The 15,773-nt window shown below is 41.1% G+C and overlaps 1 protein-coding gene across 1 annotated transcript in view; it reads left to right on the top strand.

Annotated features, from left to right (window-relative positions):
• The window catches only part of CCDC170 (coiled-coil domain containing 170), an 84,856-nt gene that overhangs the window by 53,369 nt on the left and 15,714 nt on the right, over positions 1 to 15,773 (top strand). The window contains 3 exon segments of the mRNA XM_027083326.1: positions 2,394 to 2,711; positions 10,879 to 11,079; positions 15,413 to 15,586. Coding sequence (XP_026939127.1) covers positions 2,394 to 2,711; positions 10,879 to 11,079; positions 15,413 to 15,586 — 693 coding nt within the window.

The raw sequence follows: 15,773 nt of genomic DNA, 5'->3' as shown, positions 1-15,773 counted from the left end.
AGAGCACTGGGGGAGCAGGTCCCCAAGGCCTTGTCGCTGGCTCCCGAGTCTGCATTTCATACGAGAAACAGCATATAGTTCTGTGGGCTGAAATGTGTCCAGAAAAAAAAAATCTGACCTGCTGCCATGTGCCACTATATTCTATGACCACAAAAGAATTTTCTGATTTTTATTAGACGTAAGCATTGGTGCTTTGGATTTGTTAAAGAAGACTGTTTTGACCCTGGTCTCTAAGGCAGTGAGAAAACAGCCTGATATTGGGGTGGAAAAAATGCCTCATAGCTGAAATATTTTAATGGTGTTTATTGGTCTCCTGCTGTAAGCTGCTGATTGATTAGTTTATTCCAAACTGACAGTAAGTCTATAGTACTCAAGTGTCTGATATATTTTTTGTGTATTTTTAGGATCTTTTGTAAATTCCTGGTTAAAAATGTCTCTCCATTGGTCATGGAAACTCCCCTCTTTTGCATTAGGGACTTTCTTTCAATGTAAAAGTTAATATGTAATTTCCTATCAAGTTTTAGAACTCTGAGGGGATTAGGATTAATTTTCAGCCCTGCATCATCGAATGTAGGACCTCAGTTTTCTAACCACACGTTAGATGGTAGTTTCTGAGTAATACATGGGCCCAATTTATTATCGCCAAGGCTGATACTAGTTACTCTAATTGAGCAGCTACTGTATTACTATCTGAAAAGAAATCTGTAAAGTGTTAAAATATTGTATTTGTGATAAAGTGTGCATAATTTAATTAGCAGTAATAATGGGACTTCTCTGCACAGACGACTGGTTTGGAAAGGCAGTGGGGAAATGGAGCTGGTGCCAGGACCTGGAGAAGCAAAGCATTTCACAAACTAGTTTCTATAATTAGTTTAGTTATTACATCTCAGAAAGGGGCAGCTTTTTCTAACTACCTACATCCACCGGATGACTTTTCATTCAAATTGATGCCTAAGACTTCCTTGATTTTAAAAAAAAATCACCAGAAAAAAAAAAGGAAGATATTCTCTTTCTTTTTTTTTAAAATAAAAGGTAGGAGGTAGCATTTCAAGTAACATTCTTCCTGTCTTCAAGCTCTAATGCAAAAGGGATGATTGCATTTTAACTAGCAACCTGAAATGTCAACTGGCCAGTTTAGACGTAGAATCTGTTATTTGACGATATGGTTTCTTTTTAGTTATTTTTGCCCCTAACATACTATTTTAAATAAAAACCAAAAATATGTTTGCCATTTACCTAGACTACAGTATTATAGCAGTGCTGGCTAACCGACTGCTTAATCTTATTTGATGTGAATTCACTTAATTGGGAACTTGATGTCCACAAGTGTTTTGTTTTTTTTTTAAATGAATTTTAAAGATATCCTTTTTATGCCTCTTTGGACCATTCTACATATAGTAAATAGAAGTAGGTGTACTGGTAACTTTCTCAATGCCCTTTATTTTTACAAACCTAATCATACATATCATATTCTTTGAAATTATTCTTCTCAGTATGGTACTCTATCTCCCTCTAACTTTTAATCCTCCCACCCACCAAATGGCTACTCCTTTCTATTTCCTTTCTTCAGGTCCTATCAGTATTGGTTTTATTTTTATGAGACAGGGGGATACACAGTCAATGAATATTGAAAGAAAGATTTTACTCTCCTTTTTTTCTTTCTTTTTTTTTTTTTTTCGGTATGCGGGCCTCTCACTGTTGTGGCCTCTCCCGTTGTGGAGCACAGGCTCCGGACGCGCAGGCTCAGTGGCCATGGCTCACGGGCCCAGCCGCTCCGCGGCATGTGGGATCTTCCCGGACCGGGGCACGAACCCATGTCCCCTGCATCGGCAGGCGGACTCTCAACCACTGCACCACCAGGGAAGCCCTACTCTCCTTTATACAATGATTTTTTATGATAATTCTACCTGTTATTTAAAAGAGTTTTAAGGGGAGACATCTTCATTCAAATAACTTTTAGTGACTTATTAGGACTCTGAGGGTCTACTGTTTACTCAACATCAATTTCCATTTATACCAAACTTAAGAACACATAGGCCTGTAAACATATTCTATATATGGATCGAATGTAGTAGTATGTTAGCCAATGATTTGTTTTTATTAACTCTTTCCAGAGGTCCACATAGAAAAGGCTTATATGTCAGTTTCCTTCTTTTTTTTTCTAGCCCTGATTTTATATCCCTTCTCTTTTTCAGACATCTAAATTTACCTAACATAGCTTTACAATTGAACAACTTTACGAAGAGAGGATAGGGCACCTAAAATTAAAAATGGAATGAGCATTTAACCCTAACTCCTTGAACTTATTAGCAAGCAAGGTAAATGAGAAGCAAATGCAGGTTCCCCTCCTTAGCTGATAATGCTACTGTCCTCACTTTCCGAAATTATTTTAGGACTTGCTCAGTGCTGTAGAGGAGAAAGAAGCTCTTGAAAGGGAAGTTAAGATCCTCCAGGAAAGGCTGCTTGCTGGCCAGCGGGTCTGGGATGCCTCAAAGCAGGAGCTGAACCTCTTGAAGAGAAGCCCTCTGGAGTTGGAGAAGAGTTTGAAGGCTGGTGTGGATGCAGCCACAGCCTCGCAGAGCGAGTACTCCTCATGTAGGGAGAAAATTGCAGCCCTCCTGAGGAGCAGCTCGGGCACGCTTAGGCCCACGGAGGATGCCATTCTGGAGAGGATTCGAGAAATGGGCGACCGGGAAGAGAGCGGGAAACGGGTGAGTGGGCGATGGCTGCGTACAGGCTTCTGAAGGACAGTCAGATCCTTCATTCAGCCTACTCAGTAAGCGAGTGGGTTGTCTGAGTTAGTTAAAAGTAGCATTTAAATGTGGTTGTACTACTTTCAATTATATATTACAGTCCCGAAGCCTGACCGCATACTACCATGCGGGTTCTGGACTCAGAGCTACCTGGGCTGAATCTTGGTCTCTACTGCACACTCACTTGCTCCAGATGGGACCTTGGGCAGGTTCCTGAGAGGACAGCCTCTGAGATTTTGTTTCCTGGCCTGCTGTACGGGAACAGCCCAGGGTCCACACCCCTTGTCTGCAAACCTTGGAGCCTGCTGTGGTTTTGAATTCAGAATTTTTCAGTGTTTAGGAAGGTAAAATTGTCCCCAGAAAGGTAATGGAGAAAGCACCCTTCCATATTCCTCCTCAGTGGGGTCTGGGACAGCACCCCATAATCACCACATTCATCTTCTGTGGCCAAAGCTGTGAGCAGCTCTGCTGTGTGGGACCCACCAAGACTGTGAATAGCCTCGGTCACTTCAGGTCAGGGTTTGTTGCCAAATCCTGTTAGGTCAAGCTTTGCTAGCAAATAACTTTTGGAAAAAAACCGTCAGCTTTCAGATCCTTTTGGATTTTGCAATTGTAGATAAGAGTTCCTGGACCTGCAACTGTATCTGCCTCTTCAGGTTGTTGTTTGTTGTAAGCATTAAATGAAAAAAAATTGTTAGGAAGTCCTTAACACACTGTCTGGCAAATAGCAATACTAAACATTAACTATTGCTGCCCTGGCCCCTCCTCCCCTTCTCGCCTCCTTTTCCTGATGTGTTGGTACCTGGAACAGTCTTTCAGGGGACCTATTTAACAAGTGGATTTAAAAATGGTTGAAATCACACATATGATTGAAGCTTGCTTAATTTTGTTACCTTATTTATACTATTAGCAAGTCTCATTTTCTATAAAGCTTTGCTTAGCTGAGTTAATTTCAGCCCACACTCTGTTTAAACTATCCTCAAATCCAGATTATTGAAGTCCTAATTAATGAGGTTTTAAGGTAAATAATATCCAAATTCTATGTATGATTCCATTAGGAACTATTTCTTCTATTGAGTTCATTTTTTTGCTTGAAAGGAGAAAATGCACTTTTCCTCCTTTTAATGATCCTAAAAAACTCAAAGTGATCACTAACTCAAAGTTCGGGGCTGTATTTGTAAATTTCCTTTAGTGATGAAACTTCTTTTAAAAAATAAATTTATTTATTTATTTATTTTTGGCTGCGTTGGGTCTTCGTTGTGGTGCACGGGCTTCTCATTGCAGTGGCTTCTCTTGTTGCGGAGCACAGGCTCAAGGTGCACAGGCTTCAGTATTTGCAGCATGTGGGCTCAGTGATAGTGGCTCGTGGACCCTAGAGCGCGTGGGCTTCAGTAGTTGTGGTGCACGGGCTTAGTTTCTCCATGGCACGTGGGATCTTCCTGGACCAGGGGTTGAACCTGTGTCCCCTGCATTGGCAGGTGGATTCTTAACCACTGCGCCACCAGGGAAGTCCCGATAAAACATTTTTAATTCCCTTTAAAACTGCAAAATTCACATGTACTCCAGGAGCAGCCCTAGTGACTCCTTTGTTCAAGTGTAGGATTCTCTGTGGATATAAAATGTTCACCCCTGTAACATGTGTGGGTCTCTGAGAGTGACTCAGTTTATCTTGTGATGCAGTACACATATAGGTCCTGGATTGGGGAAGGGAATTATTTACAGGACTGGGAAAAACTTCAAGTGACTTACCTTGAATAGTAATAGACGTACTCCAACAGCTAATGGATCTTTGCCATTTCATTTTATTGCTTCCCTCTTCTATTTTCCCAAATGTTTTCCTAAAACTATTTTAATTCCAGCATGTGAAACATGGCATAAAGTTGTCAGCATGAAGTATATGTTTATTTTCTAAAGCAAAATGATGTAAATTGGTTAAGCTGGATATGCCTTCTCCTCTCCTCATAAAAATGAGAATGATTCAGTGTTTTTAGTGCCTTTGTCCGCCTTTCCTACCCTGTAATTTTTTTTAGTAGCTGCTCTCACTATTTAGAAGCCTGAAATCAAGCATATAGCTGGCACCTTGTGTGACTCCTCTTCAAGTAAAATCAGGAGAAAATGGATTCCATATATTGTCTTAGAAATGTTCCTGAAGAATGGGAGCTTTGCAGTTTGATGAATCTGTTTGTTGAGGAGGCTGCAACGCCCTGCCAGCTGCCGTGGATAAACACACAGTCCACTCTTGAGTAATACCCTTGTGCTCAGGGCCTGGCAAATTCTCCCGTTCACCGTGACTCCTACTTACTGAACATTGCTTTTCTTGTTTACCTCTTCGCTCTTCATTTTCACTCTCCTCTAGTTGCAGTTCGGGGTAGAACTCAGGACACGACCCACACTTTTTCAGTAAGTCATTTCTACTTGTTCCATGCTCTTCTGATTATAACAAAATCTAATTTTCTTTTTAAATGCTTTACTATATCTTAGAGCAGGGTATCTCAGCTGTTGACATGTTCTGAGCTGGATAATCCTTTGTTGTAAAGGCCGTTCTGTGTATTGTACGATGTTTAGCAGCATCTCCAGCTTCTACCCACTAGATACCGATAGTACCTCCTCTTCTCCCCAGTTTGTGACAAGCAAAGATGTCTCTAGACATTGCAAAATGTCCCTGGGGCTGGGGGGTGGGCGGTGAAATTGTCCCTAGTTGAAAACCACTCTCTTAGAGGAATGTTCTACTGTCGGGTTCCCAGGAATTCTAAATGAGTATTTCGATGTTATGCAGCCTGAAATTTCAGGACACTCGTAACAAGTGTTTTTGAAATAATGGTTTCTTACACAATGACAGGAAGCTGTGACGTTTTCAGATTTTAGTTTAGAATCTTGAGGCAAAGTGTTTTTTTGTTTGTTTTTTAACTTTTAGATGTTTCCAAACTGGCTAGTCACCTGGCTGAGAATTGATCTGTACAGAGAGGACAGGACCATGAGGGATTTCCACGTCGTCTCCTTCATTATAGACAAATTAGTACAACCTTACAAAAATTTATCTAGACAGCTCGTCTGTTCGGCTTTAGAGCACACACAAGGCTGTACATCCTCCACTGGAGCTTTTCCAGTCTGGTGTGGGAGCTCTGGGGAAGCAATCAGATGCCATAAAGGACCTGAGACGCTTCTGCAACTCCCACACTCCCCCTTCTGATCTCATCATTCTGCTCTGTTCTTAATCCTCCAATATCCTAAACCAAACGTTTGCCCAGAAGCTTCAAGTAGACTTCCTTTGACATTTAATTGTCCAGTATTATGTTATATAGTCACCCCTGGCTACAAGGGCATCTGGGAAAGTACAGAGATAGAGATTTCAGCTCTCCCAGCCTCTATAGTGTATTAATTTCCTAGAATGGCCATGACAAAGTACCACTACCTGGGTGGCTTAAACAACAGAAATGTATTGTCTCACAGTTCTGGAGGCTTGAAGTCCAAAGTTAAGGTGTTGGAATTGGTGTCTTCTGAGTGCCGCAGGGGAGAACCTGTTTCGCGCCTCTCACCTGGCTTCTGTAGCCTCAGGTATTCCTTGGCTTATGGACCATGATCTCTCTGTGTCTTCACATAATTTTCCTTCTACTTGTGTGTCTCTCTTTCCAAATTTCCTCTTTTAATAAGGACACCAGTCCTATTGGATTAGGGCCCATCCTCAAAACCTCATTTTAACTTGATTATCTCTGTAAAGATTCTGTTTCCAAATAAGGTCACATTCTGAGGCACCAGGGGACTTCCCCGCATCTCTTTTGGGGTGACCCAATTCAAGTCATAATAAAAGTTGACATACACAACTTTATTATGTATGTCATACTTTTATTATGTATGACAGGTGTAGGGCTAGCCTGTCCATAAAGTTGGCCATACGTACTGACAAGAAGGAAGGATAATTTGATTGGTTCCTGATAACTTATTTTTTGTATTTCTTAAGTGAAAATCTAGTTTCAATAATCAGAAGAGAAGTGTCCATGTCCAAAAGGCACTGGCCCTTAAGTGACCTAAGTGGCTCTCTCTTCAGTTTTGAGCTCTCGTGTTTCCATTGGGTTTAATCTTAGGGCAAAAGTTGCCTCTCTGGAAAAATCAACAACTACTTGTCCTTGGGAAGTAAATTAATTGTGTTAGGGCATTATGACTTCACTTCCAAAATCCAAGCTGCTTGTTTTTGAAGTATGATTTATTTCAGGGCCTTCTTTTTGTTTTTAAAAAATTGAGATATATATTCTTTATTACAATCCACCCCCTCTTCCCTGCCCTATTCCATGTATCTCTAGTGTTGAAATCCCTGGCACATCTTGTGCCACAGAGTATCAGGGATATATTAACAAATGGTACTAAGAAAAAGGAGGAGAAAAAAAAAAAAGGAAAGAAAATCACATTTCTTGGTGTGAGAAACACAACACAACTTTACAGTTTCGATGGGACACATATTTTCACCCCGGCATTGGCATTTGGTGTTCCCAAGAACTGAGTCAGATTGGAATGTTAATTTATTTGAATAAAAATATGTAAATTTAACTTTGAAAAGACTTGGTGGTATCATATTCATGGAGATCTAGGTAAGCGTATGAAGGTAAGTTCTGTGGTACATAGAATATAGGGAAGTTCATAGCTGTTTGCTCCTCTCTGGACGCCAGAATCTTGGCAGGGAGGTTGGGTAGGTTCTGCACAGGTCAGCCATCCTGGTGTTTTTAAAAGTTACACTCTGCTGAGTCTGCAGGTTCCATGGAACGCTTTCAGGTCCACCCAGGGTGACCTCTGATTCAACACATTTATTCCTTATTTGTCTTTACCAGAAAGACTTCTAGTTGAAAAATAGGCTCTATGGGCTGAAAAGAGTTTGAGAAACACGATATAACATAATTCCTGAAAGGCTCCATAAACTATGACAAAAGCAAAGGACTGAGTGAACCCACATACTGGAGGAGTAATACTGATGATAAAAGTGGATGCAGCTAAGAATAGAACTACCATACGACCAAGCAATCCCACTACTGGGCATATACCCTGAGAAAACCATAACTCAAAAAGAGTCATGTACCACAATGTTCATTGCAGCTCTATTTACAGTAGCCAGGGCATGGAATCAACCTAAGTGTCCATCATCGGATGAATGGATAAAGAAGATGTGGCACATATATACAATGGAATATTACTCAGCCATAAAAAGAAATGAAATTGAGTTATTTGTAGTGAGGTGGATGGACCTAAAGACTGTCATACAGAGTGAAGTAAGTCAGAAAGAGAAAAACAAATACTGTATGCTAACACATATATATGGAATCTAAAAAAAAAAAAAAAGGTTCTGAAGAACCTAGGGGCAGGACAGGAATAAAGACGCAGACGTAGAGAATGGACTTGATGACACGGGGAGGGGGAAGTGTAAGCTGCGACGAAGTGAGAGAGTGGCATGGACATGTGTACACTACCAAATGTAAAATAGATAGCTAGTGGGAAGCAGCCACATAGCACAGGGAGATCAGCTCGGTGCTTTGTGACCACCTAGAGGGGTGGGATAGGGAGAGTGGGAGGGAGACACAAGAGGGAGGAGATATGGGGATATATGTATACGTATAGCTGATTCACTTTGTTATAAAGCAGAAACTAACACACCATTGTAAAGCAATTATACTCCAATAAAGATGTTAATAAAAAAAAAGTGGATGCAATATGTTGAACTTCAGTTGGGTATGGGATACCGGGCTACTCGGATTATCTAATTTAGCTCAGCTGCTCATCATAGCAAAGTCTATGAGTTTCAGAGAGGTTAATGTCTTGCTTCAGTTAACACCCTGGTAAGTGGTAGAGTGAGAACTTGGAATCAGGACTGTCTGACTTTAAAGTCCCTGTTCCACAGTCTGGTCTACATCAGGTGTCTGCTTCCTCCTTCAGGGTCATTATCACTCTCTGAGTCTAGTTACTGCACTTGCTTGAGGTCATTACTGATTGATTTCCATTGAAGACTTTGCTCTCCTCTGGTAAGGTCTGCAGCGTGTTGACTGTGGCTAAGTGATCACACAGTTTTCCATCTCTCCAGCTGAGATTTTCTGCATCTGTTAGCTCTTTGGTTTCATTCTCTTTGCCAGGTGAAATGTGAGATAGGAGAACTGTGGAAGGATCTTCAGGTGGAAAGACTTACTTTCTACTGGGAGTCCAGTGTGAAACCACATTTTCAGTTGCACGGAAACGTGTCATCCCTTGTACAACATAGTATCATTAGACAGCCCCTTAGGAGCCAGTATCTTGAGGACGTGGTTTGATAGCCCTTGTTCTGTAGGTTACTTTGTATACGGTACTTAATGCATTTTTGCATTAAGGTCAGATCTACTATTGCACTAAAGGTAGGAAACATGAAGTGAGGGTTCTTAAAGCCTCATAGTCTATCATGAAATTATAAATTTCCTTTGGAAATGGAATTCCTTGGATATGATGCTGAGCAGCTTGCCATCAAATAGCTGATTTCAAACACCCAAAGGAGTATAGAATTAATTGAATTATAGGCCTCGGACCTTGAGAGCCTTAGAAGGACAAAATTAGAGAGTTCAGAGATTAAGTAATTTAACCTTCCTTGATTGGCCCAATTCTAGCCTTCTCCAGTGACTGGGAACTCCACTGCCTGACATGTGAAGATGCTTAAAATATGAGGTAAAAACAAACCCACAGAATTGCATATATAATATCTCAACTATGTTTTAGCAATACATACAAATAAATTATTAAAAAATATTAATAGTTGTTGCCTCTGGGTGGTGGGATCATGGGAATTAGTTTTGCTTATTTACACTTTTGTGTTTGTCCGTAATGAATCTTCTTATACAGTGAGTATGTATCACTTTGAAATTATTGGGACTGGGGGAAATTCTTTACCTTCGAGTAAGATTCTTTGATTTATACCTTTTGGTCCTCAACTTGAGCTCTGAGGGCAACTCAACAAATCCTACTATTCTTCTATATAATCGCTTTTTAAAATAGTTGAAGACAGCTTGAATGTCTTCTTGCCTTTAAATTTGTAGATAGGCAAACAGGAATTTTTTTTTTTTAACCTGAGACTGTAAGCCTGAGACCGTCAAGGTATATTAATTTCTGTGAGAATGGTACTGAGTATTATGTAAATATCTACTACTTTTCCCCTTTCTTCTTCCAAAATAAACCATCAAAGCCAAACAAATTTATCACCTCAAACTTGGTGTTTTTATCGAATTCAACATTTTCTGAAAATTGGATTTGGCAGAATCAATTTGAGTAATCTCAAAGTGTACTTGAGGTGTTTGGTAAATTTAAGTTCTTGGTTTAAGGGAAGGTCAGGACAGAGAGGGAAACTCCAGGAAAGGATGGAAGCGTTGGGCAAGGTAGGGGGTTGTGTAGAGTTTTGGGTCCTTTAATGGAGAAATAGTGATTTTATGCTTTAGAAGAGGAGGTGGTGATCAGATTTCCTTGCCTTCTTATACTCTGCTATTGACCGTATTTAGAGTCATTATATTAGTGGAATTTTGCCCTTTCAAATGCTGAAACGATGACATTACTCCAAAACTATTCAGCACAGACGCAGTACCACTGCACTTCAGTGCATGAGTAACCAATATGCAATAGAAAGTTCTAAAAAAAGCTTGAAAAAATATCTTTCTGCCCTTGAATTCCTGATAATGTCTCAAGGTTACCTATCAAGATTACCTCATTGTATAATCTTAATCTGGTATATGTGGTGAAAGAGTTTCTCTGGAAAACTCAAAGTACTTTGAAAACTCAAAAGTTTTCAAAGTACTTTCTGTCTGAATTCTTTTTCCAACTAAGCTTTGAAACTCCTAAATTAATAGTAGTTTTAGGAGTAAGTGTTTTCCCGAAATACTTCTCGAGGAACCTGTTTAAGGAATTATATAAAAATTAAAAATACCAGTAAAATATTTTATTAGCTAACGAGTGTAGATTTATTTCAAGCAGAGGCAAATACAGCTATCCATTACCTATTTTTTTAAGTTAATTGTTGCAGAGAATCTGGAAGCTGGTGTTATAAATAGTTTTGTCCCTTCGGCTAAGCAGTAGATTTTAACACTTTGTTGCATCTGAAACAAGGCTTATCCTTGTTCTGTTTCTTTGTTTCCAGATGGTCTTCCAGCTTGAAGCCCAAATATCTGAGCTTGTTGAACAGTTGGGAAATGAGTCTGGGTTTCACCAGAGAGCTCTACAGAGAGCCCAGAAAGCAGAAAAGAAGTTGGAGACTCTTCAGGGTCAGCTGACACATCTGGAGGGAGAGCTGGTCTCTGGAGACGTTTTGCGAGACAACTTGAATTTCGAGAAGCAAAAAGTAATAACCTGAGGGCATGTCTGTGGGTGGAAACATCTGCTGCAGTATAAAATTTCACCTGGAAATATTTTGAATTTTGCGGTACTTTGGTAGATTGGTTAAGTTCTGAGTTCTGAGTAAATTTCAAGGAACAGTGGATGTTGTTTTGGTGTTCCTTGCTATTGTTTGGAGCTTCCTTGATTCAAGTTAATTCAATTAAATTCAACAGGTATTTATTGAACGTCTGTTATATATGAGACTCTGAAGGTTTGGGGGGTAAGGTATAACACGCAGTTCTTGACCATAAAACCTCATGATTCAGTAGAGGAGACAGACATTCAAATAGTTTGCTGTACTATAAGGCTATAAGTGTTATAATAGATGTATTGATCAACAGAGTGCTCTAGGAGTCCAGTGAAGGGAGTGATAAATTCTGGATGAGGGGAGGATTTTACAGTGGAGGAGATAATCGAGTTCACCTTCGAAGGATAAGTAGGGTTTTAGTGGAGAGAAAGAGCAGATACTGTAGGGGAGACAGTTTGAACAAAAGCATGAAAGTTGCAAGTGCATAGTATATTCAGAGAGCGCAGAGTAGCTGTTGCCATGTGGCTGGAACGTGGCATTCTTGGCGAGGCTCTGACAGGCGAGCAGATTGGAATGGCTTGGATTATGAAGATTGAGTTCTCTTTACTCTGTAGACTATGACGTGTAATAAGTGACTTCTGAACATCACAGTATTTTAGAAAGATCTCATCACTGTGGAGCTGGGATTGCAGTGTGGAGAGACTCAGAAACGATAGTGGCGACAAGGAAGGTAGAGTGAGAAGAGATGGGGTCTAAGCTTAAGATTTGACCCTGGGAAGACCATTGGTGACATCTGAGTGGCAGTTTTAGTAGAGCGGTGGAGAACAGGAGGGGTGACTAGGAAGAGAAGGGCTAGAGACTTATACGACTACCAAGGCTGGTGACCAAAGAGAAAAGAGGCATGAAGCCAAAGCTATGACAAACAGGATCAGAGCAAGGTTTTATCGGACAGAATGGCAAGGTACATGTTTGTACCTCGTCACGGGCATCTGTAGGGGAAGAAAAAGGGACAAATGGGCTCAAGAGCATAGGTGCAGAGTTTGGCATGAAAAATACTCTTCAGTTGAAAAATCTGTACTCTGGACACTCATTCATTTTCATCCTCTGTACTTAAAAAAGTTGAGGACGCATCATGCCTGTGCTGAGGGTTGGATATGCAAAGATGCCTAAGAGGTGTCTGTGGGAAATCCTAGTGTCATGGATGAGATGGGCAAATCAGGGCACAATTAGTACAGTTAGTGCTACAATCGAGATAGGTATACAATGCGACAGGAATTCAGATAAAGCAGTAATTACTTCTTCCCTATTTCTGTGTGTGAGGAAATGAGCCATATTCACACAAGTGGTCACATGTGAGAGGGGCCTGAAAGAATGACTAGGAACTTGGCAGGCAGAAGCGGTGGGGAAGGAATTTGAGGCAGAGGGGACAGCAGGAAGGATGAAGAAATAGAGGGTGACAGGGAGACTGGAACGTGATGCTTGCCGAGGCAGAGGCAGGAGGCAGCTCTCAAGGTGGCAGGAATAACTGAGGTAGGGCAGGCTGATTACGCGAGGCTTTATCCTGTGGGTAATGGAAAGCCACAGGAGGGTTCTGACTAAAAGAAAGGTTTTTCTGCAGGCAGAGTGGCTCTGAGAGTCTAGAGGCAATCCATATTGCACATTGCTCGTCTCTCTGAGAAAATGTTCTCCTTACCTTCTTCTAGAAATAACTATCCCTTCAAGACTCAGCTCCAATGCCACTTCCTCTGGAAGCCTTTCCTCAGAGGCTGTTCTTCACGCAACACGTACCTGGCTCTGTCACGGCACTAATCACCCTTTTTGTATCCATGTCTTAATTTGTCTTTTCCAGTCAACTCAGAACTTCTTGAGGCCCGGGGAAATCATTTTTTCTGGATTTTTCCAGGGCTTAGAGCAAGAATCAATAAATATTATTTAAATAATAGAAGAAGCATATCAAAGGCAAGACTTTTAGGTAGATCGTTGTCTCTTCCCGCCTTCACTAGGATGACTCATTAATTTTAATTGAGGTTATGCCAAAACAGCTTTCAGTCATGCAATCAAGTTGTGTAAACTGATTCTGCCCATGGTGAATCTTTCATAGATAACTGCCTATAAAATAGTAATAGTTGCCTTACTGCCTAGTAAGGCTAGTAGGTATGTAAGATTGAAAAGCAAAAGTGTATAGAGATTAAATTTAAATACAGGTAATTGAGGTAAATTTAAATAGTAGGCATGTAAGATTGAAAAGCAAAGGTGTATAGAGATTAAATTTAAATACAGGTAATTGAGGTTTATACGACACAGAATATATTCATGCTAAACTGTGATTCAAATGAACCAAATGTACAGGAAACCTGTCAGCAACCTTAACTTTCTGAGGCTTAGCCAAGGTCCTTGAAAAGGCACTTTCTCTGTGGGGTCTTGACTCAGTCCTGCCTTAATCCCCTTGGCCTGCTGTAGATCTTTGAATGCTGAGTGGATGGGTCACATGTAGAAATAGAAAGAGAGGCTTTTATACCTTCGCATGAAAGGTACCAACTCCATTTTATTTAAAATACAAACAGTAGCAGTTATTTCACTTTCATCTGCATAGATTAGAAATGAAATAGTCCATGAAGGGGGCTGACCCAACATTAAGAAGTGACAAACTGGGGCTTCCCTGGTGGCACGGTGGTTAAGAATCCGCCTGCCAATGCAGGGGACACAGGTTCAAGCCCTGGTTAGGGAAGATCCCACATGCTGCAGAGCAACGAGGCCTGTGTGCCACAACTACTGAGCCTGTGCTCTAGAGCCCCCAAGCCACAACTACTGAAGCCTGCGAGCCATAACTACTGAAGCCCGCATGCCTAGAGCCCGTGCTCTGCAACAAGAGAAGCCACTGCAATAAGAAGCTCACACGCTGCAACGAAGACCCAAGACAGCCAAAAAAAGAAGTGACAAACTGATGATTCAGAGACAAAAACAGCCTGTGGTGGTCCTGTCACACAATACAGCAGCAATGTCTGTAACGGCTGTGACTTACAGGAGAGATGAAGTTTTACGTATGCTTTTCAACAAAATTGGAAAATATACACTTACAAATAATTTCATTCTGATGACTGAAATATGGATAGCTCTGTGCTTTAAGCTGGCGTGCTTTAGTCATCAGGAAATGATACTTTATACTTGTTTAAACATGTAATTGCCTAAAGATGCCAGATGGATGAGTTATTGCAATGAGAAGGAACTTTCAAAGATAGAACCCAGATCATGAAATTATGTTATAGAAAGCTCATTGATGGATTTATTTATTCATCAAGCACTTAGTAAGGATTAATATCTGGCATGATGAGATAAGCCACAGAAATCAAGTGGAGGAGGATCCTAGGGTAGTTTTGTAACTTTAACCTGTTACAGCTCAATTCCCTGATACAGCTCAATTTTAGAATGTTGTTCCTTTAACTTTGATACATTAAAAACTTTTAAAGACATTTTCTTTTTTTTTTTTTTTTTTTTGCGGTACACGGGCCTCTCACAGCTGTGGCCTCTCCCATTGTGGAGCACAGGCTCCGGACGCGCAGGCTCAGCGACCATGGCTCACGGGCCCAGCCGCTCCGCGGCATGTGGGATCCTCCCGGACCGGGGCACGAACCCGTGTCCCCTGCATCGGCAGGCGGACTCTCAACCACTGCGCCACCAGGGAAGCCCTAAAGACATTTTCTAAAGAATTTTAACTTACAAAAACAAAAATGTTGCCCAAGTTTGTTTGTATGGAGAGCTCTGGTTTCAGCGTGATTTGTAGAAACCAAGAAGTGTAAAATGGCAACCAGCTAATTGGTCAATTTCCATCTTGGAGGCCAGGACCCACTTAGGTGGACAAAATTTCCATGGAAGGTACGTGGATGAGTGGATCGCAGGGGCTGGATTAGCCAGTAGATCCCAGGAGCTGGGAGGGTCATGGTAGCAGCAGCATGTACCCAAAGCAGAGAGATTCAGATGCAGTCAGGAGCGTGCCACATTTGTCAGGTGGCAGGGTTAAGAAGAGTGTATAATGTTAGACTGAACATCAAGGCCCCTGACCAGGAGAGTCAAGAGAATTTGGACAAGGAACAGAAAGTGGAGCGGGCAAGGTGGTTCAAGAATTCATCACCAAGCACTGGAGTCAGGGGCTGGGCTCTGTACTGGGTTTAATGAGAACTACCTGTAAGCTTGGGAGAAACACAAGGATTCTGTGAGATCACCTGTTAACTCTACTTTTGTGTCCCATTTTCATTTTTGTTCTTGGGTTTAGTATCTTAAATTTCTGGATCAGCTTTCAGAGGAGATGAAGTTGGACCAGATGGCTGCTGAACTTGGCTTCGACACGCGTCTGGATGTGGTTTTAGCTCGCACAGAGCAGCTGGTCCGCCTCAAGAGCAGCACAGTCATTGAAAACAAGACGGTCGCCTACAGTTTACAGAGAAAGGTAGGGGATATTGCTGGCGTTGAGAGAGGGAAATTCTGAGAAACTTAAATCTTGAAAAATAATTTATTTCCACCATATTTGCCAGTGTGGCTAGGAAACATATTATACAAGTATGTATTTAGAAGCTGAGTCTCTGTTTCAAGTCTGAAGGGAAAGTAAGTGTATCATCTAAGGTTATGTTTGACTG

This window comes from Aethalodelphis obliquidens, unplaced genomic scaffold (assembly GCF_003676395.1).
Source record: "Aethalodelphis obliquidens isolate GAN/ISIS:26980383/991018 unplaced genomic scaffold, ASM367639v1 scaffold3, whole genome shotgun sequence".
Lineage (NCBI taxonomy): Eukaryota > Metazoa > Chordata > Mammalia > Artiodactyla > Delphinidae > Aethalodelphis > Aethalodelphis obliquidens.
This window is presented reverse-complemented; position numbering and strand designations above follow the sequence as displayed.